The 27701-nt window shown below is 41.6% G+C and overlaps 1 protein-coding gene across 10 annotated transcripts in view; it reads left to right on the top strand.

Annotated features, from left to right (window-relative positions):
* Positions 1-27701, top strand: part of magi2a (membrane associated guanylate kinase, WW and PDZ domain containing 2a) — a 586144-nt gene that overhangs the window by 407752 nt on the left and 150691 nt on the right. For all 10 annotated transcript variants that reach the window (XM_072241070.1, XM_072241069.1, XM_072241068.1 and 7 more), the window contains exons 5-7: positions 11896-12106; positions 12340-12419; positions 12715-12753. In XM_072241070.1, the coding sequence (XP_072097171.1) occupies positions 11896-12106; positions 12340-12419; positions 12715-12753 (330 nt within the window). The remainder of the gene's footprint in view (positions 1-11895; positions 12107-12339; positions 12420-12714; positions 12754-27701) is intronic.

The following is a 27701-nucleotide window of genomic DNA, read 5'->3' as shown; positions in this document are numbered from 1 at the left end:
CGTATATATTGAAACATACAGTGAAATGTATGTTTGTGTTAACAACACACACACACACACTGCAGTGCCAACATACCATGCCCACAATGCTCAATGGAACAACACGGAACACAACAAGCAACAAAAGGACAACAGCAAACAAGCCCCTTTCCTTCCTCGCCCCAGCCGCTCAAACTGACAGTCCTTCAGGCCTCCAGACTCCAGGCTTTGCCATTGGGGTTCAATTTTTAGACTTTCAATCGATCTTTGCATTTCGGTATCAGCTACCGTACTAGACAATGATAGGACCCTGAAATCCTGACTCGAACTTCAGGTTCCAATGAATAGCCTCTTGCCTCCTGCTGACATGGATAACTGACAGCCCTATCTATATCCATGCAGGTCCCTCATCACCTGTCCATATTGGACAGCAGTCTATACTCTGAATGTCTTTCATCACCAGTCCACGTTGTTGACCTTCAGGCCTGGAAAGGAGTTCTAGACTCCAGATGTTATTTGTCCCATGTCTTCATTGCTGGCCTTCAAACACACAGCAAAGGCCGAGACTTTGGATGTCCTTTGTTACCTGTCCACGTCACTGGCCTTTGAGCATGGAATGTGGAGCGGTGACCTAGACTTTGGCCTGACCTCTAACTCCCCACACCATATAACCATATAACAATTACAGCATGGAAACAGGCCATCTCGGCCCTTCTAGTCCGTGCCAAACTCTTACCCTATCCTAGTCCCACCGACCTGCACTCGGCCCATAACCCTCCATTCCTTTCCTGTCCATATATCTATCCAATTTAATTTTAAACGACGACATAGAACCTGCCTCAACCACTTCTGCTGGAAAGACAACCACACCTTGTCTCTTAATCCTTATCTGACTTCTAACTCCACACGTTCCTGTCTTTCAACACAAATCTGACTCCTTACTCTTGTCTTTGTCCCACAAACCATCCATACAAACTTAAAAGAAACAACGAAGTTGGAACCATGACTTCGATGAGTTCGCAGCTCAATGCTATCTTGACCAGATGGAAAAATAGAAGAAATAATAAATTAGAATTGTTGGAGGGAATAAATTAAATAGAACTTATTCAGAATAATTTGAAAATTTATGGATATTTTATGTATTGCACTGTATTGCTGCCTCAAAGCAACAAATGTCAGAGATAGTAAATCTGATTGTGATTCCATCTGTGGTACACTCACATATATTTCCAGATCTGAATGAATGAGAAGATAATTCAATGTGTGGATTTCATGATAATGCTATTTTGTTGACACCTTGAGATACAGGTAAAAACAACATATAAACATTGCATTAATTTGCAACTTAACATGTTAATGAACTCTTGAAGGCACAACCTTTCTTTATTGTAGAAAAACATGAATAAATATCGTCAGAGAACTTTCCACCTGCTTCATTTCTACATGAAATGATCCATATTAGAACAACTTGGTTGCCTGGAATATGTGTAACATTTTCCTTGCACATCACCCTAGAGACCAGTCATGTCTTTTCCATTTAAAGGATGTAAAGCTTCCTTTCACTGACAGCAGTAAATGATCAAGTAAAAGATGTTTTGGCAGATGCTGTCTAATTCTCAAGTGACATGAAATGAGTTTATTGTCTTGTTTGGTGGCAGTATTGCTATTCCATAATAAAAGAAACAGCTTACTGTTTTAATGACCAGTATGTGAAATGCAGAACCAAACATGAAATGTTAGTTTGCAGTATACAGTAAAGATATGAACTGAAATGAGTTGCTTTCACTTTGGAGTTCTGCCATTCCCTGATTAGAAAATTGCATTGTCAGAAGTGGCATGCTATTGCAGCTCCTGAAATGATACTTGAAGGTATTTTGCATTAATTTAGCTTGAGCATGTTATTTTAATTTAATTTGAAGGAAGGAGAAGCCTCAGTAACAGTGGATGCAATGAATTAAAACAATGCAATCCTGTGCTTTTCTTCTTGGCTGGCTGCAACTTGAACTTATCTTCCTTCCAACATTCAGGTGAAAGAATTATTGGAAAATTCTGTAAGAACACAATCCATCTGTCTGATTGGAGCTACACTCGTTAGATCTGACTATCTTGAGCAAAGCCTTTAGTGGAAAAGTCATGTGCTAAAATATAAGTTTGAAGAAAAATAACATATAACCTCTGGGTGGAGTATTTTTTTGCATTTTTCTTAAATTCACTTTGTTCACATCTGTTATTTGTTTATTGTTTTGTTTCAGTAAATAGTGCCTGTTCTCACTCATCGCCAACAAAAACATAATTTTTGTGCCAGTTTGTCTGAATATTCATCAATCTTGATATTCTTCTATGTGGTGGTGTGCTGGGATAGTAGCATCAAAATGGGTGATGCCAACAGACTCAATAATCTGATTAGAAAGGCTGACCCTGTTATAGGAGTCAAACTGGACATACTGGAGGTTATGATAGAGGAAAGGACCCTCCAGAAAATTCTGGCAATTCTGGACAATGTTTCTCACCTTGTCACCTTGGCAAAACAGAGGAACACTGTCAGTGTTAGACTAAGACAACTGCGTTGCTCCAAAGAGCACTATATGAAGTTGTAGGGACTCATTAATTTCATTAAGTAGAATTCACCTGCCCTGTTAAGGCTTGCATTCACCGCGTATGTTGCGACGTTTTGGGGGCAGGGTTTTTTCTTACGTATATATAACGTGACCATTTGTTTGCCAGTTGAATTAAGTGTGCATTAGAAGTAATTACACTCACGTTGATTTTTGTCAACCCTCCTATATTGGTGACCCAAATGACCAAATCACTGATTTCACCCATTTTACGATCATGACTGCGAATGCTGCTGCTCTCAAGCACCCTGAATTCTGGCAGGAATATGCCACCATTTGGTTTGCTCAGGCAGAGGTCATTGGCAGTGTGGGGAATCTCGCAAGATGACACAAAATATTACTACGTTGTTGCAGCGTTAGACAGCTCTACGACAACCAGGGTGATAAGTGTCCTACAGCACCCTTTGGAAGTTGGCAGGTATAAGACTCTTCAGCAACTCCTTCCAGAGACTTTCGAACTCTCGGAATCTGAGCATGCCTGTCGGCTCCTCTCTCTGCCTGGCTTAGGCGACTCCAAGCCATCGTAGTTGATGAACCACATGTTGTCCTTCCTTGGTGGAGATCAGCTGTGTTTCATCTTCAGAGAGCTTTTCCTGCAACAACTACCAGGTGAGGTACATTCGACTCTGGCTGGCTCTCCCCTCAAAGACCTCTGGCTCGAATGATAGAGGCTGACAAGGTTTTTTCCGTCACCAAGAAAACATATGCAACCATGCGGCTGCACGACTTTACCGCCTCACCGCCACCTGAACATGTGACAATCGCTGCAGCTCAACAACGGTGCACGCGAGGTTTGGGCTGAGAGCTAAGAAGTGCCACCCACTCTGCGGATTCAAGGAGCTGGGAAACGGAACAGCCAGTGCCCTTTAGATGCTATGGGCATTGGCAGGTCAGGCAGTTTTTTGTTCATTACAGACTCTGTTCCCAGGCGCCATGTACTCTGTGGCATGGGCGCTCAGCTGAGAATCCTGTCCGCTTCTAAATTGGGCATATGTACTGGGCAATATGGACCATCTCTCAAAGCTGCGAATGGCAGCGCCATCGGACTTCTGGTAGCATGAGATGGCGTTGTGCTTTGGCGGGCAGAAGTTCCACTGGAATTTGGCGTCGGCAGTGTCTACACCCCTGCTGGGAACCGACTTCCTCTGCGCCAGCAGCCTTCTCTTTGATGTTCAGAACCGGCGCCTCGTCAACGCTAAGACTGTCTATTCCCTCTCCAGCACACTCTGCACCATCGGCACTTCAAAATTGTCCAGTGCCCTTTCCACCTCTGACGACTTCCTCTGCCTCCTCGCTGAGTTCCCAGACCTGACCAAGCCCACCTTCTCCTCCGCTGCTAAACACAGGGTGGAACACCACATCCTCACCATCGGCCCACCTGTTCAAGCCCGTGCCAGGTGCCTCGATCCAGAGAAGCTAGCCATCACCAAGGCTGAGTTTGATGCTATGGAGCACCTGGGCATCATCTGGCAGTCCAACAGTCCATGTGGCAATTGTCACCACCTCAATGACACCATGACCCCTGTCTGATACTCAATCCCACACATCTAGGATTTCTCTGCCCGCCTGGCAGGGAAGATTATTTTCTCGAAGGTGGACCTCATTCGCAGTTATCACCAGGTCCCTGTTCACCCAAGTGACTTTCCTTAAACCACTGTTATTACACCATTTGGTTTGTTTGTGTTCCTTCGAATACCATTCAGGCAGAACAACATGGCCCAGACCTTTCAGCGCCTCATGGACAGTGTTCTCAGGGATTTGCCATTCCTGTTTGTTACCTAGAAACGCCTTAGTCAGCACGGTCTTATTGTCAACCCGGCGAAGTGCCACTTTGGACTGTCCATGGTCAATTTCTTTGGATACTGCACTAATGCAGCAGCGGCAGTTCCCCTGTTGGCTAAAGTTGAGACAGTTAAGCCCTTCCCTTAGCTAGTCACCGTTAGGCTCTGCAGGAGAGTTTTTCAGCTTGGTGAACTTTTATCATTGTTTTGTCCCTAAAGAGGATCAGCTCATGCTCTATGAGGCCTTTAAAGGTAAAACAGCCGAGCACATCATGGACTGGATGGAGGAAAGTCCAAGGCATTCTCGGATACTAAGCAGGCATTGTCTAATGCAACGCTGCTGGCACAACCCCTCCCAGATGCGCCAATCGCTCTCATCGCGGACGTATCAGACTGTGCAATCGGCATAGTGCATGAGGAGTTGGTCAACAGTGTTTGGCAATCTCTCGTCCTTTTTAGCCATCAGCTTAGCCCCTGCAAGCCCAAGTGCAACACGTTCAACCATGAGCTTCTCGGCCTGTACTTGGCAGTGCAGCATTTTCATTTTCTTCTAGAGGGCTTTCCATTTATGGCTTTTGTGGATCATAAGCCTCTAACATTCGCCATGGCTAAGGTCTCTGAACCTTGGTCTGTTTGAGAACAGCACCATATTTCTTTTAATTTCAGACTCCAGCATGTCATGGAAAAGCGTAACTTTGTGGCCTTTTCCCGGTCCTTCACTGGTGCTGTCCATTTGGGCATGGACTACGCTCAGATGGCGGCAGACCAGGTTTCAGACCCAAGCCCGCAGGCACTGTGTTTGGCAGACACAGGGTTGAAATTGGTGGACATTGCTTTTGGTGACAGTGGTGTTGCACTGATATGTGACACGTCAGCAGGGCGTCCCAGGCCAGTTGTGCCAGTGAGCTGGCGGTGGTGCATTTTCAATGTAGTCCATGGGCTTTCTCACCCAGGCCAGAGGGCATCACAGAAGCTACTGACAGAAAAGTTTGTGTAGCACAGGCTTAAGAAGGATGTCAAGGACTCGGTTGGTGCTTGTTTGGCATATCAACACGTGAAGGTGCATCGACACGCCAAGACTCCTTCGGCTCCTTTCACAGTACCTGAGAGGTGTTTTGACCACATGAATGTGGATTTGGATGACCTGTTGTCCCCATCCTGCAGGTTTACTCACCTCCTCACCATCGTTGGTAGGACCACACATTGGCCAGAGGCAATGCCACTGTTGTCCATTTTAGCTGTGAAGGTGGCGTGAGCACTTGTTGGCTTGTGGATCGCTCTGTTCAGCATTCTGTTGGATATCTCTTCAGACCGAGGGATGCAGTTTACATTCGAACTTTGGTGTGTGGTTGCCCATGATCTGGGGGTGAATCTGCACCAGACCACAGCTTATCACCGTCAGGCCGACGGTCTGTGCGAGCGGGTCCACCGTTCAATGAAAGCCTCTCTACGTGCATACCTCAGTGATTGTTGTTGGGTGGACAGCCTGTCATGGGCCATGTTGAGCCTGAAGACAGCCCCTGAGGTGGACCTTCAGTCCTCTTTTGCAGAGCTTATTTTCAGGCAACGCCTGCGGGTGCTGGGAGAGTTTCTTCCAACATCCATGGTCTTGTGGTCCATTCCACAGCAGCAGTCAGCTTTTATGGACAGCACTAAAACTTTTGCTCCAGTGCCCACGATGCAGTAAGGCCTGCTGTAGCCATGCCTGTTGCTGGGTCTACAGGAGACAAAATATATGTTTGTGCATCCTGATGGACATCAGGGTCCCCTGCAGCCGCCTTGTGACAGCCCGTTCCACGTGTTGAAAGCGGGGAATAAGTTTTTTACACTGGACTTTGGAGGTATGACAATGTTTCTGTGGATTGTCTCAAGCCTGCCTATTTGGACTTAGATTGTCTAGTAGAAGTGGCACAGCCCCCACAGAGGGGCCTCACATGTCCAGACCTTCTGACATTGACTGTTCCTCCTCCCTGGCACCTGCCTATGAAGGCAGGAGTAGGTTCAGCCAAGTTTTGCTCATTTGACTTTGTCTGCTAGGATGAATTCTGGGGTGGGGGTGGTGTAGGGATTAGGCAGAATTCACCTAGCCGGTTAAGAGTTAAGTTCGCCACATATGTTACGTGATACGTTGTATGTTATTACATTTTGGGGGGTTTTCTCTTGTATCTATACATCGCCATTTGTATGCTAGTTGAATAAAGTGTACATTAGAAGTAATTACACTTATGTTGATTTTTGTCAACACTCCTACAAGCTCATTCTTACCCTCAGCCATTAGGCTGTATAATCCTAGTGTCCAAGGATCAACCATCTTCAGCTGCTTCATCAATCACCTTCCTTCCGTCATAAGGTCAGAAGTGGGGATGCTTGCAGATGACTGCACGATGCTCAGCACCATTTGTGACTCCTCAGATAGTGAAGCAGTTCATACCCAAATGCAGCAGGACCTGGACAATATCCAGGCTTGGGCTGACAAGTGGCAAGTAGCATTCGAGCCATGGAAGTGACAGGCAATGACTATCTCCAACAAGAGAGGCTCTAACCATCATCCCTTGATATTCAGTGGCATCATCATCACTGAATCCCCCACTATCAACATCCTGGGTGTTACCATTGACAGGAAACTGAACTGGTCTAGCCATATAAACAACGTGGCTACCAGATCAAGTCAAAGGCTAGGAATCCTGCGGCATGCAACTCACCTCCTGACTTCCCAAAGCCTGTCCACCATCGACAAGTCTCAGGTCAGGAGTGTAATGGAATATTCGCCACTCACCTGGATGAGTGCAGTTCCATCTTCACTCAAGAAGCTTGGCACCATCCAATACAAGGCAGCCCACTTGACTGGTACCCCTAACACAAGTATCCAATCCCCCCACCATCGACAAACAGTTGCAGCAGTGTGTACTATCTACAAGATGCATTGCAACGATACACCAAATTTCCAAAGGCAGCACCTTCCAGACCCATGACCACTACCATCTAGAAGATGAGAACTGCAGAACTGCAGAAGATGAGAACTTGGAAATCCCCCTCCAGTCACTGACCATCCTGACTTGGAAGCATATCGCTGTTCCTTCATTGTCGCTGGGTCAAAATCATGGAATTCCCTCCCTAACAGCACTGTGGGTGTACCTACACCTCAGGGACTGCAGCGGTTCAAGAAGGCAACTCATCACCAACTTCTCAAGGGCAACTAGGGACGGGCAATAAATGCTGGCTTAGCTGGCAACACCCACATCCCATAAATTAATAAATAAATAAATAATGAGTCAACCTATAGCTGGGGAAGTGATGACACCCTCCTGTTAAACTGTTAATAACCTCTGTTTACCACACCCTTCTATCGCGGAAACCCTGTGCATTGCTGTGCAATACTACCGTCATTTCTAATCTGGACAGTGTGAATGTGCACCCATTACTGTATAATATTACAGTAATTCTTGCACTGCCATCTTACCAGTGTGAACTTGGAAACCTTGTAAGTCATGTAATCTTTGATTTTAAGTCTTGTTCATCTTATTTTTAAAGTAACTTTAAAAAAAATTATTTCTTACTTCTCTTTTATATTGTATATCTGTGTACTGTGAGATTGTAATTTCCTTGGGATCAATAAAGTATCTATCTATCTATCTATTCATCACTTTACATTTAAAAAAACTAATTCCAGTAATATATTTACAAATATCTAAACTAATTCGTATAAATACGCAATACACTAATCATCAATTTTAGTTGTGTTAATAATCTATAAGAAAACAGATTGAAATATCCATGTGTCTCTTATTTTAACTGTCACCATCTGCTTCATCCCCTTATGGATTTTTGTGAAGTGTCATGAGCTTAAAGAAAACAAATATATCATATAATGGGTTAAGTCATGTTATCTGAAGAAAATTACTGGTTGTCAACCATTAGCTCCTCACAATGTCTTGGTCTTCCCTGCATGCCCATCCACGTTAGATGCCTGTTCTCTCTGTTGCTGGACACACCTTTGAGCTCAACAGTGTAACAGCAGTTCCCTGAAGAGAGGCCTCTCAGCATTATGCTAGGAATGCTTGGTATAGGGACATTGAGTCCATTCATCTGAACAGAATTGCCAGCTCTGTGGAGAAACTTAAGTACTTTGCTTGCTTTACTCTGTTTTAAATGATTTAAATTGTTTTTTTTTTCTAATTATTCCAATCTATTTAATGTTGCTTAAATGTATTTGACTATCAGAGACACAAAACTATTAGTCTTTTATGATCTTTGGCAACCGGCAAAGAAGGGCAGAGCCTCGGATTATTCAACTGAAGCCTACTCATGATAGATTAGTCAAGTGCTTAAAGTCATATAGTTTAGGCTCCGCATCCCAAAAATAATGTACTGATGGGCAGGGACTGTGGGTGATAATCCAGTCCAAAAGAAATCTGCTGATGTGGAATAATGTAGAGTGCATGTAGAAGGCCCACTTAACTTCGAACCTTAGATATCAACTTCTTGTCATTCAAATGTGCAGAGGGAGACTCAGTTTGTTTTCAGCTGTAACGGATGCTAAAAATCTATTATAGAAGCATTCTCCCTTTTCCCTCTTTTTGCCCTTTACCCCAGCCTGCTAAAATTAACCCTGGCAAGTGTTCATCAAGACATGTGGACCTTGGACAGCCCCCACTAATGTTGTACTATTGAAACAAATATTTTGTTTCTGCCTTCTTGGTATAATGGTGAGCTGTAGATTCAGAGTGAATAAGCTGAAAGAAATCAATATTAATTTAAAAACTGTAAGAGAAACAAATGGGACAAAAGCTGAAAAATCCCTAGGAACTAATCACATGAGTTTTTAATCAATGATTTTTAAAATGTACTTAAGAAAATAGTAGATAACTATTTGACATCTTCCAAAATGTCAAAGAGTCTAGAAGATTTTGAAATTCTCTATTTCATTGATTCTAAAGCAATTCGTTTATTTAAAAAAAGGGAAACAAAGGAAAAGGATACAGGACTGGCTAAAGTCAATATGAATTTAAAAGAAAAGAAAGTAAATCATATATGACAAAACAGTTAGTTATTTCCGTTTCTAACCAACTGACAGAATAGATAAGGGGATGTCCAGTAGGTGTCTTGTATTTGGACTTTCAGAAAGCATTCAGTAAAGTGCCACTTAAGTTTATTAACCAACAAATTAAATGCATTGGATCGGGATAATATACTGGCATAAATGGAAAATTGGTAAGACAGAAAAAGGAAACTATTATTAGGTGCCAACTATTCACAATCTATGTCAACGATTGGATGAGCAGGCCAAATATAAGATATCTACGTTTGCTGCTGATACAAAGCTGAGTGATTGCGGATCATTGAGAGGATGGAGAAGATCTTCAAGGGAGCTGGTGGCAGGATAAGAAAGGATATACAAGATGGAATAAAATGTGGAAATACATGAGGTCATCTTAAATATAAATCTTGAAGTTTAATATATTAGGTTAGAAAGAATGAAAAGTTACCTCATTGAAACGTCCATTAATGTTAGAAGTCTTAACAAAGTGGATGCAAGGTTGATGTATCTTTTCCCTGGGGTGTCTGGAACTAGGGTGACAGTTGCAAAATAAGAGATTAACCATTGAGGATTGAGATGAGATGGTGCATTTTTTTCAGTTATTAAGGAAATAAAGAAACATGGAGCCCTGATCTACTTGGGATTTGGGCCAAGAAGAGAGTACAAGCACTAAATTCAGACCAACACTTATTTTGACTTATTAGTGGCTCATTCAAACCTGCTTGAAAGTAAATAAAATTGATTATGTTTATTTGAAACATTTTTGCCAGCATGTTCATAATGAAGATAGCCAAGTGCCTCAGGGTGAGTGTCACTGTGTTGCGGAAAAAGCCAGGTGTATTAGCAACTTGGAGTCCCTGCTGAATATAAAGAAAATTCCACATTGGAAATGATGAGATGTCAATAATTTCAATTTACAAACTAAAGTTATGGTGATGTAACTTGACTTTAGCTTCTCTTTAACGGAATCAATATTGAATGATGTAACATTGGAATCTGGACAACTATCTACTAATTAAAATGCCCAGCCCTTGTGGAAAAAATTTACCTTTTAATTTCAAAGGTAGAATTTCTTAATATATCAAATTGTCACTAAATTTTCAGTGTCAGAGCTATACTTCCAAAATATGTGGGTAGCTTTTCTATATATTCACTAAGTAAATAAATCTCACATCACCAGCTCCTGTTCTGCTTTCAGTTAGGTTTCTAAGTTCTAATATTTTCTCCTGAGATAAAACTTACTGAAGCTGCCTATAGTTTAACTTATGTCAGTCCATGTCCTCAACAAGTTCAGTTCTGAATTTCTTTAATGATGCTATTGTTAGCAGTAAACGACACACTACACCACTAGATCATGTTGGGAGAGTTAGAGATGGTGATAAGGCAAGAGTTTTGTAAGAGGTTGTTTTTAGCCTGAGCTAATCAGTGAGAGCTTAGTGGGCAGAGGAGAATTAGAATTTGACTCATACATATAAGTGTGGAGGAGATTTTTGGATTGAGGGAAGATTAGTGATTAAGGGACTGAGTTGCAGGTAGAGATTGGTGGGTGGAGGGGAGTTCAGAGCCTTGGCCAATCAGGGACTCAGTTAGGGAAGGTCAGTGATTGGGGGTTTTAGGCTCTAGACCAGTCAGCTGGAAATTTGGTACGTGTGAAGGGACAGTACTATAGAAGGAAGGACAACAGGTGAAAATGATAAGTGTTGCATTTTAATCTGTCACAGTGCTCTCAAGATCTAGATGTCCTTGGAGTGCTAGTAATGACCACTTTTGGAATAATGTGAGTTAATTTCTCCAACATTACTTGAGAAGGTATGCTATATGAGAATTGGTGTTATTGTTTGTTTATTGATGTGGAAATCACTTAAGACACACTAGCAATTCATGTGGAGAAATGTCTAATTGATTTTCCAGAGTAACAAGATGGCCCAGATGATTGTTACTGCATTTTCCTGTATGATATATACATTTTTCATTACATGGCATTCATACATATACAATTGTAAGTTCTGTCCAGTTGCCTGCTATGAAACATATTTCAAAGCATTAAGGATAAGGTAATGTAGGGTAAGTTTTAGTTTACTACGATGTTTATTATTTTAAGGCAGATAGATTTTAACTTGGTTTATTTCAAAGTACATTTGTACCAACTTGCCCCATATCAGATTTACTAGGTACATTTCCAGCTACACTTGACCTTTAAACTGGCATATTTTATTTAAATTTTATGTGTCTTTTCAATTGAATTCATTTAGTTTTAAAAATGTGGTGTTCTCCGTCATTACTATAATCTTATTTAGTGGAGTCTGGATTTACTAAATGAAACACATGCTTTGTTTGATTTTAAATTCAGATCAGTTAATAAGCTTTTATGTGCCAAATTTGAGGCTTTACCTAATTATATCTGACACAAAAACAAAATGATTACATTGTTTGAGCATGAGTTGTATATTCACTAAGGTTGATTATCTGTGTCCTCCAACAGAATCTAGTGAACATGAAGACAAAAGCACTGATGCCTCAGGTGAAATTTTTTCACATTCTTGTGCTGCACCAGTCTATGGCCTTACAAAAGGAACAAAAGACGATTCCGTTTCAGAGAAGCAAACCAAACCAGAGGATGGGGACCATCTGGGTCCACTGCCTGAGAACTGGGAGATGGCATATACTGAAAAAGGCGAAGTCTACTTCATTGAGTAAGGGCATTTATTCAAATATATGTGATTTCTAGATGAATATTTTTAGATTGCTTCTCTTAAATGTTTTAAGGTTTTAGCATAGTTTAATTGAATAGAATGTAGCCAAAATAAAGGTGCTTTTCACAACTTCAGCAGCTAATTAGATTGTGTTAGCAAATTGAGTGCCCTGATTATAACTTGAACAAGAATTTCTTAAGAATAAGCTTAGAGCCATTTTATTTCTTTGTTAGCCATAACACCAAAACAACGTCCTGGCTGGATCCTCGTTTAGCTAAAAAGGCAAAGCCTCCAGAAGAATGTAAGGATAATGGTGAGTAAATCCACATTCCTTTACTCTGCATGTGTCATGTGTGCATAACATTTTTTTTTAATTCAATTGCTTTTGTTTTAGATTTGGTAGCTGAAGTGTGCATCTTGCTGCTGAATAATAGTTAATGAGAGCAGCTAACACTGGGACACAGGTGACCTTCAATGCTCGCTACATATTGTTTGTTCTTCAACAACCCAATGATATCAACTGCAGCAGTGTAGAAACTGAGGTTGTCTTTTTCTATGCCTTGGAGAATTTTCTGTGTTAATTTTATATTTCTGATTTAAAATTGAAGGAGACAAGCTGCAATCTGGAAACACTGGACAGAAGCTAGGTACTGTAACTTTAAGTAATTTTCTCATTTTAATTTCAAGATATAGCTCTTTTCATATAGCCATTTTGTTTCATTTCTGTGAGAATTTTTGCCATCTCTTTTCTGCATTTCTTCTGGCACAATTTGTTTTGATTTCATGAAGCCATTCAGAAACCAGTTTTAGATTACTGTGAGGAAAATAATTTACATGTTACATTAAACCATGGAACATCGCAGTTTTGTTTGAAAGGCACATTATCTAAAAAAATATACATCCTATAAGCCAAACTGATAGGCTTTAAGATTGAATACAAAAAAGGAAATCTTGAGTATCAATAATCTGTAAGAAAAATCAAATAATTGTAGTAAAAAGTTTTTTTATAATTTTATCTGAGATGCCAGAGCATCAAATGAAGACAATGCAAGACATTTTTTGATATATCTTTGCTTTTAAATTTCAAAATTAAACCACCTCCACAAGAAATTAAATTTCATATCAATAAATTTCAACATGTATAGTGTTTATGAACTGTAAATCTAAGATGGGCTCTAAAGATTGTGTAATTAAACTGTGTACATGTGTTTGCGGAGAATCTTAATTTACTTCTGCTGTCGAGAAACCTTAACCAATTACTTAAAAAAAGGTTTCTTTTTATATAACTGTATATCATCTCACAGATTCATTTTTAAACATTATATTTGGATATTTTTATGGAATTGAAATAGCACCTTAGGCAAACGTATTTCTAAAAAAATATTGCAGTTTCAATATGTGGGTACCAGAACACAGCAACTGTCTGAAACCCAGCATCTTATCCTCTTCATCCGCCTGCTGCACTGAAACAAACGTTTCCCTAGCAACAGCATTACCACAATGAGCAGGAGACCCAAAGTCATCAATTAAAATGGTCTCTACAGTTACATCCATGGCAACAATGACAGAAACGGTGATTCGTTTTTATTTCTTTATTAAGATTTCTCATCACCTAACTCCATTATATGTCCATCTGGCTTATTTTTCTTATGATTTGTTCCAAACCATTGTCATCTATTATCCTTTAGTTTGTACCCTATGCAAAGGAAAGGGTACATAACAGTAGCATTTGTGAGGGAGAGTTAATATCTCAGTTCAGTAATCTTTTATGAATTCTGATAAAGGGTCTTCAAATGGAAATGACAACTCTGTTTATCTCTGCAAGTATGCTCCCTGACCTGCTGGGTATTTCCAGCACGTTTTGTTTCTATTTCAGGTTTCCAGCATTTTCAGTATCTTGTATTTGATTAAGCTGCTGGTTGCTTGTCTCTTGTGTCCAAAAAGTCCCCAGTGTGTATGTATCTTTTGCTTACCAACAAAAATTTTTGCTTCTGGAGAAATGATTCATGACTACATGAAGTGTTTCTGAGTGGGGTTAATCTATCACAAATCAGGAATGATCAGTGCACTGAAGACTAACTTTATACCAAATAGAATGTACAATAAAAATCCCCTGACTCCACTACAAAATATATAGATATCTGATAAATTAGATTGTTTTAATGATAAATAGTTATCTACTTAATACTACAGAATTACTGTATTCATCTGCAGTCATACAGACCATGAGGATTATTGTTACTGATTTTAAACACTGCAGAAAAGGGACATCAGTGGCAACCTCTTCCTGCAAGCAGCAGTGAATAGTTGGAATGAGCTGCCAGAAATAGTGGTTGAGATGAGCACATTAGCAATATTTAAAAGTCATCACGATAAGTACATGGATAGCAGAGGTCAAGAGGGTTATGAGCTAAATGCATGCAGATGGAACCGGTTGGTGAGCAACACAGTTAGACTCTGACTCTAGTGCCACAGTACTACTAGAGAAAGGTCCAGAGTGTTGACCCAGTGACAGTGAAGATACAGTGATATAATTCCAACTGAGGATAGTGTGTGGCTTGGATGGCACCTTCCTGTTGGTGATATATCCACCCTTGTTCCTCTCAATGGTTGAGGTTGTGGGTTTATAAAATGCTTTCTAATGAGCCTTGGGCATTACTATAGTGCCTAATGTACAAAGTTCAAAGTAAAATTTATTATCAGAGTACATACATGTCACCACATACAACCCTGAGATTCTTTTTCTTGCGGAGATACTTAGCAAATCTATAGAACAGTAACAGTAAACTGGATCAATCAGCAACAAACTGTGCTGATGCAAATATTAAATAGCAATAAATAATGAGAGCATGAAATAACAAGTGAGACCATCGGTTGAGGCTGTAACAGAAATAGAATGTGTAATTATCCCTTTTTGTTCAAGAGCCTGATGGTGGAGGGGTAGTAAGTGTTCTTGAACCTGGTGATGCGAGTCCTGAGGCACTTATACCTTCTACCTGATAGCAGCAGTGAGAGAGCATGGCCTGGGTGATGAGCATAGTTTCCTCTAAGCTGTGCGCATGCGTGTGCACACACGTTTTTCAGCCAGCGCACAAAGGAAACGAATGTGCACACAAAAGGTTAGTTACCTAAAATAATGTAGTAATTAATAATTATATTCATTGAAAATAATCTTTTAGCTAACTGTTTCTGTTAACTAGTTAGTCAGTTTTTCAAATACCACAATGCACGTCACTAATTCACGTCACCTCACCTATCCCGTTCCGGTTTGTATACCTGCATCACGGCGGCAGCCATCTTTGGCGGACTGTGTTCCTATGGTAAAGTTTGCAAAGATCTGTTTCAAATCCCGTAGATAGCTTACTAAGTTTTTATCGGAAAAAATATTGATTCGGTATGTCGAATTCAAAAGAAGCGAAGGGCGTGAAGCGCAAAAGAACTGCAAATTTGTTTAAAGCGCAGAAGAACTTCAAATTTGTTTAACAAAATAGTAGAAACTGTTACACCGAAAGGTCATGAACGTTCAGCTACGAGAAATATTTATGTATGATTCGGAAACTGGAGTTTTCTGTTTGTATTCTCGTAATGCGAAAGTTGCTGGAAAATTTGCTAGTGGAAAGAAGTGGGATGATATTTGGAAACTTGACTTTTTGAAGCGTCATTTGGCGAGTAAATCGCACTTGGATGGTGTACAAAAGCTCTGGCAACAGAACTCATCATTACCCATTACAGGAGCACTACGCATGTTACGGTTGAGTGCAGATGAGCGAGAGCGAAAACTATCAAACTCAGAGGAGATCAAAGTTGAGGTACAAGAATGGTCAGCTTTTGATTTCTCCGCAATTGCAGATTGTGATTTCACATTTGGCCTTATGTAGAAAATATCATGATTTTCTAGCTGAAAATATTGTAATAGGTAGACAGTTCAATGATTTCAAATTTTCTGTGCAAGAAAAAAATTAAATCCAAACTGATTTCAAACTTTGCTCAAATGGTGGCATTTGTACTTCAAAATGGACAGTTTTGCGACCATGCACAGTTGATGGACACTGGGGGAACCTTTCTTGCATCTAGTGCGGACCGTGAGCGAGGATTTAGCCTAATGAATCGACTCAAAAACAAACTGAGAAACTGTTTAGGTGAATATTATTTGGATATGTTAATGAGAATCAAAAGCTATCAATGGGATGGAAGTTCTATTAGTCGAGATAGAGTTTACAAAGAATGGGTAAATGCCAAAGACAGGAGAGAGAAAAAATGACTGAGGGACTTAAATATGATAAAAATTAAATATCTCCAACCTGATGGCACGAACATTGACTTCTCTAACTTCCGTTAATGCCCCTCCTCCCCTTCGTACCCCATCTGTTATTTATTTATTTATTATAGTCATTATTATGATTTTTTTCTTTCCCCTTTTTTTCTCTTTTTTTCTCCTCCTGTCCCTCTCACTATAACTCCTTGCCCATCCTCTGGGCTTCCCCCCCTCCCCCTTTCTTTCTCCCTAGGCCTCCCGTCCCCTTCTGCAGCCTTGTATCCCTTTTGCCAATAACCTGTCCAGCTCTTGGCTCCATCCGTCCCCCTCTTGTCTTCTCCTATCATTTCGGATCTCCCCCTCCCCCTCCCACTTTCAAATCTCTTACTATCTCTTCTTTCAGTTAGTCCTGACGAAGGGTCTCAGCCCAAAACGTCAACTGTACCTCTTCCTATAGATGCTGCCTGGCCTGCTGTGTTCACCAGCATTTTTTGTCAGTGTGACTTAAATATGTATGTTATTTTGTTGTTGTTCTGTGCAGTTTTATGTCAAATATGTTGTAAGCCTACATAAACTGTCCCATGTGTGCATTTGGTGCACACATACTTTTGTCACAGGAAAAAAATTTGCACAATGTAAGATTTTTGCACACACTGACTAAAAATTAGAGGCAACATTGGTGATGAGGATCTTTGATGATGGATGCTGCTTTTCTACAGTAATGTTTCATGTAGATGTGGTTGGGAGGGCATTACCTGTGATATACTGGGCTGAATCCACTACCTTCTATAGGGTTTTCTGCACAAATATCGTACAGGCAGCTGCTACTCTGTATTAGTGGTGGAGTGAGTAATTATATGTAAATGGGGTGCTCATAAAAGTGGGTTGTGATGCCCTGTATGTTGTCCAGCTTCTTGGGTGTTTCAGCCTGGCAGATGAAGAGTGTTCCATCACAATCCTTTTAGATAGTGTACAGGCTCTTTTCAATGGAAAAGTAAAGACTGGAAACTTTTGGCATTCTATAATATTGTGACTGTATTTCAACTTGTTGAATCCAATGCTAGGAATCTTAGATATAAAACAAAAACAGAGCATATTGACGATGCCAGCCAAAATCTACAAAGTGAGACACTGTTTCAGCTCTGTGGGGTTTTTTTTGTGTCAGAACTAGAAAATGTTACAGGTGTAACTTCTTTTTTAGCAGCTGCAGAAGCAAGCAATTCAGTGGGATGGGGAAAGTGTGATGTGCAAGGAAAGATCTGTTATAGTGTAGATGCAATTTTAGTGATGGAAGAATGTAATGGAGTGTACTCAACTTTGCACCAGTATTCACTGAGGAGATGTGAAAGAAAGCAAGATTAATGTGGAGTATGCAAGTACTCTTGGGCATATTGATAATGAGGAGGAGAAGGTGTTGTGTCTCTTGAAAAACAAAAAGATAGATGGCCCAGGGCCTGATGGGTTTATCCCAGGTTATTGACTGTGATAAGTAGGGCCTTAACAGAGATTTTTGTGTCCCCTCTAGCCACAGGTGAGATCCCAAAGGAATGGAGAGTAGTCACTGTTTTGGAAGGCAATTGTTATATCTGTGAATGATCTGTATGAAAGGGACATTTAAGAGACTTTTAGACAGGCACGTGGATAAAAGTGAAATGGAAGGCTCTTAGAGGGAAGGATTAAATTGATCTTAGAGTAAGTTAAGGGGTTGTGGATCGAAGGACCAGTATTGTGCTGTACTGTTCTATGAAATGTAGTGGGCTAATTTGTAAAATTTTAAAGTTGTGTATAGTAAAGAAGGTTGTCAAAGGTTACAAGATTTAGATAAGTTGGAGATCTGGGCAGAAAAATAAAAGATGAACAGCACCCACAGAGAGATCAGAAGCCTGAGAAGATGTAGTCCACTCAGTTCGCCAATTGAGTAGAAAAAGCAGCGACTCACGGCAATTTGGAGTTTTGAGCAGCAGTCAATCAGCATTCAGGATTGATTGACAAGAACAAATTAAAGTAAGGCAGGGGCAAGTTAGACAGCCATCGTTAGAGTGGAGATTTTGAGACTTTAGCTCTTCAAGACTGTAGTGAGGAGAGGCTTGAATGAGAGAAGGCAAAAAGAAAGCTGCAGGTAGAGACTTTTCTTATTCTCCCCCCCCCCCACTACAGTTTATTGTTCTTCCTCCTTTATATTTTCTCAGTTAGAACAGTAAACAGTAGAGATGCCAGGCAGGATAGCTAAATGCTCCTCTTGCGGGATTTGGGAAGGCTTGGGAGACCTTGGTGTCCCTGATGACTACACTTGTGAGAAGTACATCCAGCTGCAGCTTCTAACACTCTGCATTAAGGAGTTGGAGCTGGAACTAGATGAACTCCAAATCATTCGAGAGGCTGAGGATGTGATAGATAGGACATATAGAACGGTAGATAAATCCCAAGGTGCAGGATACAGGAAACTGGGTGACAGACAGAAAGGGGAAAGGGGTTAAGCAAGCAGTGCAGAGTACCCCTGTGGCCATCCTCCTCAACAACAAGTATATCACTTTGGATACTATTGGGAGGGATGACCTAACAGGGGAAGTCACAGCGGTCAGGTCTCTGATACTGCACTGACTCTGGTTCTGTGACTCTGAAGGAAAAGGGGGAGAGAAGCAAGCTGTGGTGAAAGGGGAACAGAAAGAAGGTTCTGTGGATGAGAAGAAGATTCCCGGAGAGTTTGTTGCCTCCTGGGTGCCAGCGTCCAGGATATCTCAGATCAATTCCTCAGTTTTCTTAAGTGGGAGGGTGAACAGTCAGAAGTCATGGTCCATGTAGGTACCAATGACATAAGTAGGAAGAGTAATGAGGTTCTGCAAAGGGAGTTCAAGGAGTTAGCTGCTACGTTAAAGGGCAGGATCTCCAGGGTTGTGATCTCGGGATTGCTACCTGTCCCATGTGCTAGTGAGGCCAGAACTAGGAAGATCATACAGTTTAACATGTGGCTGAGGAGTTGGTGTGGGAGGGTGGGCTTTAGATTTTTGGATCATTGAGCTCTCTTCCAGGGAAGGTGGGACCTGTACAGAAGAGATGGTTTGCACCTGAACTGGAAGGGAACTAATATCCTATTGAGAGGGTTTGCTAGTGCTTCATGGTGGGGTTTAAACTAGAGTTGCAGAGGGATGGGAACCAGAGTGCCAGAACAGATTGTGGAGAGGTTGTTCAGACAGATGTTGTTAAGACCTCAGACAAAGTCAGGAATCAAAAGTTTGAGCATGTTGCGACTAATGCCCTGAGCTGTGTAATGCCCTTGAGCTGCAAGAAGTATGCAGGAAGGACAAGTGAGCTCGGGGCATGGATCTACATCTGGAATTATGGTATTGTAGCCATTAGTGAGACTTGGTTGCAGGAGGGATTAAAGGAAGAGGGGTGACATTACTAGTATGTATTAATGTCACGGCAGTGCTCATTTAAGACAGACTGACTAGTGAAGTGTTATGAGTGGACTGAGTAATAAGGAAGGTATGACCTCATTAATGGGGCTATATTACAGACCACTCAACAGTCCTTGGGATTTAGAAGAACAAATTTGTAGAGATCGCATCTTGTTGCAAGGAACATAAGGTTGTTATAGTAGGTGATTTTTAAGTTGCCATATCTTGACTGAGACTCTCAAACTGTAAAAGGAGGAGATGGGGTAGAGTTTGTCAAACGTTCTCAGGAAAGTTTTCTTAATCAATACATAGAAGTCTCAATGAGAGAATGTGCAATAATTGATCTGCTATTAGGGAATGAGACAGGGCAGGTGATAGAATGTTTGTGCAGGGGATCACTTTGCATCTAGTGATCACAATGTGATTAGTTTCAAAGTAAATACGCAAAATGATAGGTCTGGTCAGCAGGTTGAGATTCTAAATTGGAGAAAGGTCAATTTTGATGACATCAGTAAGGATCTAGCAGGTGTGGATTGGGACAGGCTGTTTTCTAGCAAAGGTATACTTGATAAGTGGGAGGTCTTCAAAAGTGAAATTTTGAGAAGACGAAGATTTTATGTGCCTGTCAAAATTAAAGGTAAAGATATCAGGTATAGGGAACCTTGTTTAAAAGAGATGTTAAGGCCCTGGTTAAGAAAGAAAGAAAGGTGCATCGCAGGTAAAGGCAGTTAGGGACAAATCAGTTTATGGAGTATAAGAATTGCAAGAGAACACTTAAGAAAGATAGCAAGAGGGTTAAAAGAAAATATGAGGATGCCTTGCAGACAAGGTGAAGGAGAATCCTAAGGGATTTTACAGATATGTTAAGAACAAAGAGATTGCAAGGGACAAAATTGGTCCTCTGGAAGATCAGAATGGTAATCCATTTGTGGAGACAAAAGAAATGAGGGGTGGTGATCATGAATGAAGTTTTTGCATCTGTATTTACTCAGGAGACAGACACAGAGTCTTTCAAAGTGAGGCAAAAAGCCATCAACTTCGTGGACTTTATACAGATTACAGAGGAGGAGTAGGCATTTGCTGTCTTGAGGCAAATTAGGGTGGATAAAACCCCAGGACCTGACGAAGTGTTTCCTTGGATCCCGAGGGAGGCAAGAGCAGAAATTGCCAGGACCCTAGCAAATATTTAAATCATTCTTAGCGACAGATGAAGTGCCAGAAAATTGGATTATAGCCAAATGTGTGTACCTCAATGCAAGAAGCATCAGGAACAAAGGTGATGAACTGAGAGCTTGGATACATACATGGAATTATGATGTAGTGGCCATTACAGAGACTTGGCTGGCACCAGCAGGAATGGATTCTCAATATTCCTGGATTTCAGTGCTTTAAAAGGGATAGGGAGGAGGGGTGGCATTACTGGTCAGGGGTACTATTACAGCTACAGAAAGTGTGGGTAATGTAGCAGGATCCTCTTTTGAGTCGATATGGGTGGAAGTCAGGAACAGGAAGGGAGCAGTTACTCTATTGGGGGTATTCTGTAGGCCCCCTGGTAGCAGCAGAGATACAGAGGAGCAGATTGAGAGGCAGATTTTGGAAAGGTGCAAAAGTAACAGGGTTGTTATCATGGGTGACTTTAACTTCCCTAATATTGATTGGCACCTGATTAATTCCAAGGGTTTAGATGGGGCAGAGTTTGTTAAGTGTGTCCAGGACGGATTCCTGTCACAGTATGTGGACAGGCCGACCAAGGGGAATGCCATACTAGATCTAGTACTAGGTAACGAACCGGGTCAGGTCACAGATCTCTCAGTGGGTGAGCATCTGGGGGACAGTGACCACCGCTCCCTGGCCTTTAGCATTATCATGGAAAAGGATAGAATCAAGAGAGGACAGGAAAATTTTTAATTGGGGAAAGGCAAATTATGAGGCTATAAGGCTAGAACTTGTGGGTGTGAATTGGGATGATATTTTTGCAGGGAAATGTACTAAGGACATGTGGTCAATGTTTAGAGATCTCTTGCGGGATGTTAGGGATAAATTTGTCCCGGTGAGGAAGATAAAGAATGGTAGGGTGAAGGAACCATGGGTGACAAGTGAGGTGGAAAATCTAGTCAGGTGGAAGAAGGCAGCCTACATGAGGTTTAGGAAGCAAGGATCAGATAGGTCTATTGAGGAATATAGGGAAGCAGGAAAGGAGCTTAAGAAGGGGCTGAGAAGAGCAAGAAGGGGGCATGAGAAGGCCTTGGCGAGTAGGGTAAAGGAAAACCCCAAGGCATTCTTCAATTATGTGAAGAAAAAAAGGATGACAAGAGTGAATGTAGGACCAATTAGAGATAAAGGTGGGAAGATGTGCCTGGAGGCTGTGGAAGTGAGCGAGGTCCTCAATGAATACTTCTCTTCGATATTCACCAATGAGAGGGAACTTGATGATGGTGAGGACAATATGAGTGAGGTTGATATTCTGGAGCATGTTGATATTAAGGGAGAGAAGGTGTTGGAGTTGTTAAAATACATTAGGACAGATAAGTCCCCAGGGCTTGACGGAATATTCCCCAGGCTGCTCCACGAGGCGAGAGAACAGATTGCTGCGCCTCTGGCTAGGATCTGTATGTCCTTGTTATCCACGGGAATGGTACCGGAGGATTGGAGGGAGGCGAATGTTGTCCCTGTGTTCAAAAAAGGTAGTAGGGATAGTCCGGGTAATTATAGACCAGTGAGCCTTACGACTGTGGTGGGAAAGCTGTTGGAAAAGATTCTTAGAGATAGAATTTATAGGCATTTAGAGAATCATTGTCTGATCGGGGACATGGCTTTGTGAAGGGCAGATTGTGTCTAACAAGCCTGATAGAGTTCTTTGAGGAGGTGACCAGGCATGTAAATGAGGGTAGTGCAGTGGATGTGATCTATATGGATTTTAGTAAGGCATTTGACAAGGTTCCACATGGTAGGCTTATTCAGAAAGTTAGAAGGCATGGGATCCAGGGAAGTTTGGCCAGGTGGATTCAGAATTGGCTTGCCTGCAGAAAGCAGAGGGTGGTGGTGGAGGGAGTACATTCAGATTGGAGGATTGTGACTAGTGGTGTCCCACAAGGATCTGTTCTGGGACCTCTACTTTTCGTGATTTTTATTAACGACCTGGATGTGGGGGTAGAAGGGTGGGTTGGCAAGTTTGCAGATGACACAAAGGTTGTTGGTGTTGTAGATGGTGTAGAGGATTGTCAAAGATCGCAGAGAGACATTGATAGGATGCAGGAGTGGGCTGAGAAGTGGCAGATGGAGTCCAACCCAGAGAAGTGTGAGGTGGTACACTTTGGAAGGACAAACTCCAAGGCAGAGTATAAAGTAAATGGCAGGATACTTGGTAGTGTGGAGGAGCAGAGGGATCTCGGGGTACATGTCCACAGATTCCTGCAAGTTGTCTCACAGGTGGATAGGGTAGTTAAGAAAGCTTATGGGCGATAGCTTTCATAAGTCAAGGGATAGAGTTTAAGAGTCACGATGTAATGATGCAGCTCTATAAAACTCTGGTTAGGCCACACTTGGAGTACTGTGTCCAGTTCTGGTCACCTCACTATAGGAAGGATGTGGAAGCATTGGAAAGGGTACAGAGGAGATGTACTAGGATGCTGCCTGGTTTAGAAAGTATGCATTATGATCAGAGATTAAGGGAGCTAGGGCTTTACTCTTTGGAGAGAAGGAGGATGAGAGGAGACATGATAGAGGTGTACAAGATAATAAGAGGAATAGATAGAGTGGATAGCCAGCACCTCTTCCCCAGGGCATCACTGCTCAATACAAGAGGACGTGGCTTTAAGGTAAGGGGTGGGAAGTTCAAGGGGGATATTAGAGGAAGGTTTTTTACTCAGAGAGTGGTTGGTGCGTGGAATGCACTGCCTGAGTCAGTGATGGAGGCAGGTACACTAGTGAAGTTTAAGAGACTACTAGACAGGTATATGGAGGAATTTAAGGTGGGGGGGTTATATGAGAGGCAGGGCTTGGGGGTCAGCATAACATTGTGGGCCGAAGGGCCTGTACTGTGCTGTACTATTCCATGTTCTAACCAATGTTGTTCCACTGTTTAAGAAGGTCTCCAAAAGTAAACCAGGAATTTATAGGTTGGTGATCCTTGCAGGAGTGGTGCGAAAGTTATTTGAAGGTATTTTAAGGAACCGAATATATGAGTATTTAGATCGACATGGACTGATTTGGGATAGTCAACATGGTAGCTCATATCTAACCAATCCTGTAGAGTTTTCTGAGAATATTACCAGGAAAGTTGATGAAGGCAAGCAGTGGATGTTGTGGTTAAATTTGCAGATGACGCCAAGATTGGTTGTGTAGTGGACAGTGAGGAAAACTATCATGGCTTGCAGCGGGATCTGGGCCAGCTGGAAAAATGGGCTAAAATATGGCAAATGGAATTTAATGCAAACAAGTGCGAGGTGTTGGACTTTGGTAGGATCAACCAGAGTAGGTCTTACACAGTGAATGGTAGTGCAATGAGGAATGTGCTACAACAAAGAAACCTGGGAATACAGGTCTGTATTTCATTGAAAGTAGTGTAACAGGTTGATAGGGTGGTAAAGAAACCTTCTGGCACATTGGCCTTTATAAATCGAAGTATTGAGTATAGGAGATGTGATGTTATGTTGAAGTTATATAGCATGTTTTTGAGGCCTAATTTGGAATATTGTGTGCAGTTTTGGTCACCTACCTACAGGAAAGATGTAAATAAGATTGAAAGGGTACAAAGAAAAATTACAAAGATGTTGCCAGGTCTGGAATAACTGAGTTATATGGAAAGATTGAATAGGTTAGGACTTTATTCCTTGGAACGTAGAAGATTGAGAGGAGATTTGAAAGTGATATACAAAATTATGAGGGGTCTAGATAGGGTAAATGCAACCACTGAGGTTGGGTGTGACTACAACTAAGGTTAAAGGTGAAAGGTGAAAAGTTTAAGGAGAACATGAGGGGAAATGTCTTCACTCAGAGGGTCATGAGAGTGTGGAATGAGCTGCCAGTGCAGGTGGTGCACGCAAGCTCGATTTCCATGTTTAAGAGAAGTTTGGATAGCTACATGAATGGTGGGGGTGTGGAGGGTTATGATCGTGGTGCAGGTTGGTGAGAGTAGGCAGCTTAAAGGGCTTGGCATGGATTAGATGAGCTGAAGATCCTGTTTCTCTGCTGGACGTTTATAGAGTCATAGAAACGTCCAGCAGAGAAACAGGATCTTCAGCTCATCTAATCCATGCCAAGCCCTTTAAACTGCCTACTATAAAGTTTAGTCTGGACAAGTATGAGTGTTGCACTTTGAGAGGTCAAATGTAAGGTGAAAGTATGCAATAAATAGTACGGCCTCAGGTACACTGATGTATAGAGAGATCTTGGGGTGAAAGTGAAAGTGGCTATACAAGTAGAGAGGGTGGTTTAGATGGTATACAGCATGCTTGCTCTCAACAGTCAAGGCAATGAGTACAAGAGTCAAGAAGTAATTCTGCAACATTTGGAGTATTGTGTACTGTTGTAGTCACCATTTTACAGAAAGAACATGAATGCTTTGGAGTGGGTGCAGATGAGGCTTACTAGAATGATGCCTGGATTAAATAGTATTAGATATAAGGAGAGGTTAGACAAACTTGGATCGCTTTTTTTTCCTGGTGTGTTGAGGGCTGTGGAGCAACCTGACATAAAACTTAAGAGAGTCATAGATCAGGTGGATAGAGTTTGTTTCCCAGAAAGGAAAAAAAAACAGAGTTTAAGGTGAGAGGGGAAAATGTTTGAAGGAAGATAGTTTATTTTAGTATGCAGAGAGTAGTAGTGTATGCCAGGATTGCACTGCCAGGCAACGTGGTGGAAACAGATGTAATAGCAGCATTTCAGAAGCATTTCGATAGGCATTTTACAAGCAGGGAATGGAGCAATATGAGTCATGTGCTGGCAGATGGGATTAGATTAATTTGGCATCATGGTCAACACATGCATAGTGAACTGAAGGGTCTGTTCCATTTCTGGACTGTTTTGTATGAGAGTTGATAATGCAATGTATCGAGATGCAAGTCCAGTGAAGTACATGTTACTATTACGCGTGCAAGTATGGTGAGGTACACATACAATGAAAAACTTACTTGCAGCAGCATCACAAGCTCAGAAATTCAGATAACACAGAATGTAAGTTAAGCATAAATTGTGCAAGACAGTTCAGAAAAACAAAAAGACTTCAAAACAAGATGACTCTACAACCTTCACCTTTTTGCATAGGATGCTATTTTGTAGGCAATGCAAAAATTATCCCTCTTGTGTTCGTTGATCTCGTTACAGGAGGTTCAATGTCACTTGACCCTACCACTTTGATCTGGCCCTTATCTTAATTAGCCTGTCCAATACTACTTGCTTTAATTGGGATCGTTCCCATTCTATCATCTATCTTATTAAGATTTAGGGCTATGAGTATTCTTAGGGCTTGTGGGGGCGGTGGCTAAGGTTGGTGGAGTTATTTCTTATGGTTGGTGTTGGAGGGGGGTTTGTAGGGAATGTGTTTAGGGTGAGGGAAAAGTTCTGGCATTAGGAATTTGTTTTAGGGTTAGGGGATGTAGGCTAAGCTCTGTGGGGATGTGGGCCAGGGTTTGTGCAGGTGGTTGGGATTGGGGTTGGAGTTCGGGTTAAGGGTTATGACTCTGGTTAAGGTCAAGACCTTGGCCTCAATACTTCTTTGTGCAAGTGGATCTTCGATTTCCTCACTTGCAGACTCCATTTAGTTTGGATTGGCAACAACATCTCCTCCACAATCACCATCAGTATAGATTCACCACAATTCTATGTGCTTAACACTCTGCTCTACCCACTTCACACTTACAACTATGTGGCTAAGCAAAGCTCCAAAGTCGTATTTAAGTTTGCTGACAACATCACTGTCATCGGCTGAATCAAAGATGGTGACAAACCAGTATATAGGAGGGAGAATGAAAATCTGGCTGAGATCTGGCTGAAAATCAGCCTCTTACATAATACCAGCGAGACCAAGGAGCTGATTATTGAATTCAGGAGGTCCATGAGGGTCAGAATTGGAGATGTCAACAACTTTAAATTCAAAGAACAAAATAAATTTGTTATCGAAGTACATATATGTCACCATATACAACTCTAAGATTCATTTTCTTGTGGGCATACTCAATAAATCCATAGAATAATAACCATAACAAAACCAGTGGAAGACCACACCTATCTGGGTGTTCGACCAGTGCGCGAAAGATAACTGTGCAAATGCAAAAAGAAAGAATAATGATAAAATAAGCAATAAATATCGTGAGATGAAGAGTCCTTGAAAGTGAGTCCTTTCATTGAGGGAACTTTTCAGTGATGGGCAAGAGAAGTTGTGCCCTTTGCGCCCTCAAAAGCCTGATGGTTGGGGGGTAGTAACTTTTCCTGAACCTGGTGTTGTGAGTCCTGAGGCTCCTGTATCACCTTCCTGATGGCAGCAGCAAGAAGGGAGCATGGCCTGGGTGGTCAGGTTCATTCCAATGATGGATACTGCCTCCTTAGTGTTACCATTTCAGAGGACCTGTCCTGGACCAAGCACAAAAGTGCAATTACGAAGAAAGTACGGCAGCGCCTCTATATCCTGAGAAGGTTATGAAGATTTGGAATGACATCTAAATCTTTGATGAACTTGTACAAATATATGATAGAGTGTATTGACTGGTTCCAGCCTGATATGGAAGCACCAATGCCCTTGAACAGAAAATTTACAAAAAAGTACTGGATAAGGCCCAGTCCGTCACAGGCAAAGCCCTCCCCACCTTTGAACACATCTACCTGGAGCACTGTCACAGGAAAGCAGCATCCATAATCAGGGACCCCAGCCACCCAGGCCATGCTGTCTTCTCGCTGCTGCCATCAGGAAGAAGGTATGGGAGGCTCAAGACTCACACTTAACAGT

Source organism: Mobula birostris, chromosome 23 (assembly GCF_030028105.1).
Source record: "Mobula birostris isolate sMobBir1 chromosome 23, sMobBir1.hap1, whole genome shotgun sequence".
NCBI lineage: Eukaryota > Metazoa > Chordata > Chondrichthyes > Myliobatiformes > Myliobatidae > Mobula > Mobula birostris.
The sequence above is the reverse complement of the archived record's forward strand: the minus strand, read 5'-3'. Positions and strand labels throughout refer to the sequence as shown.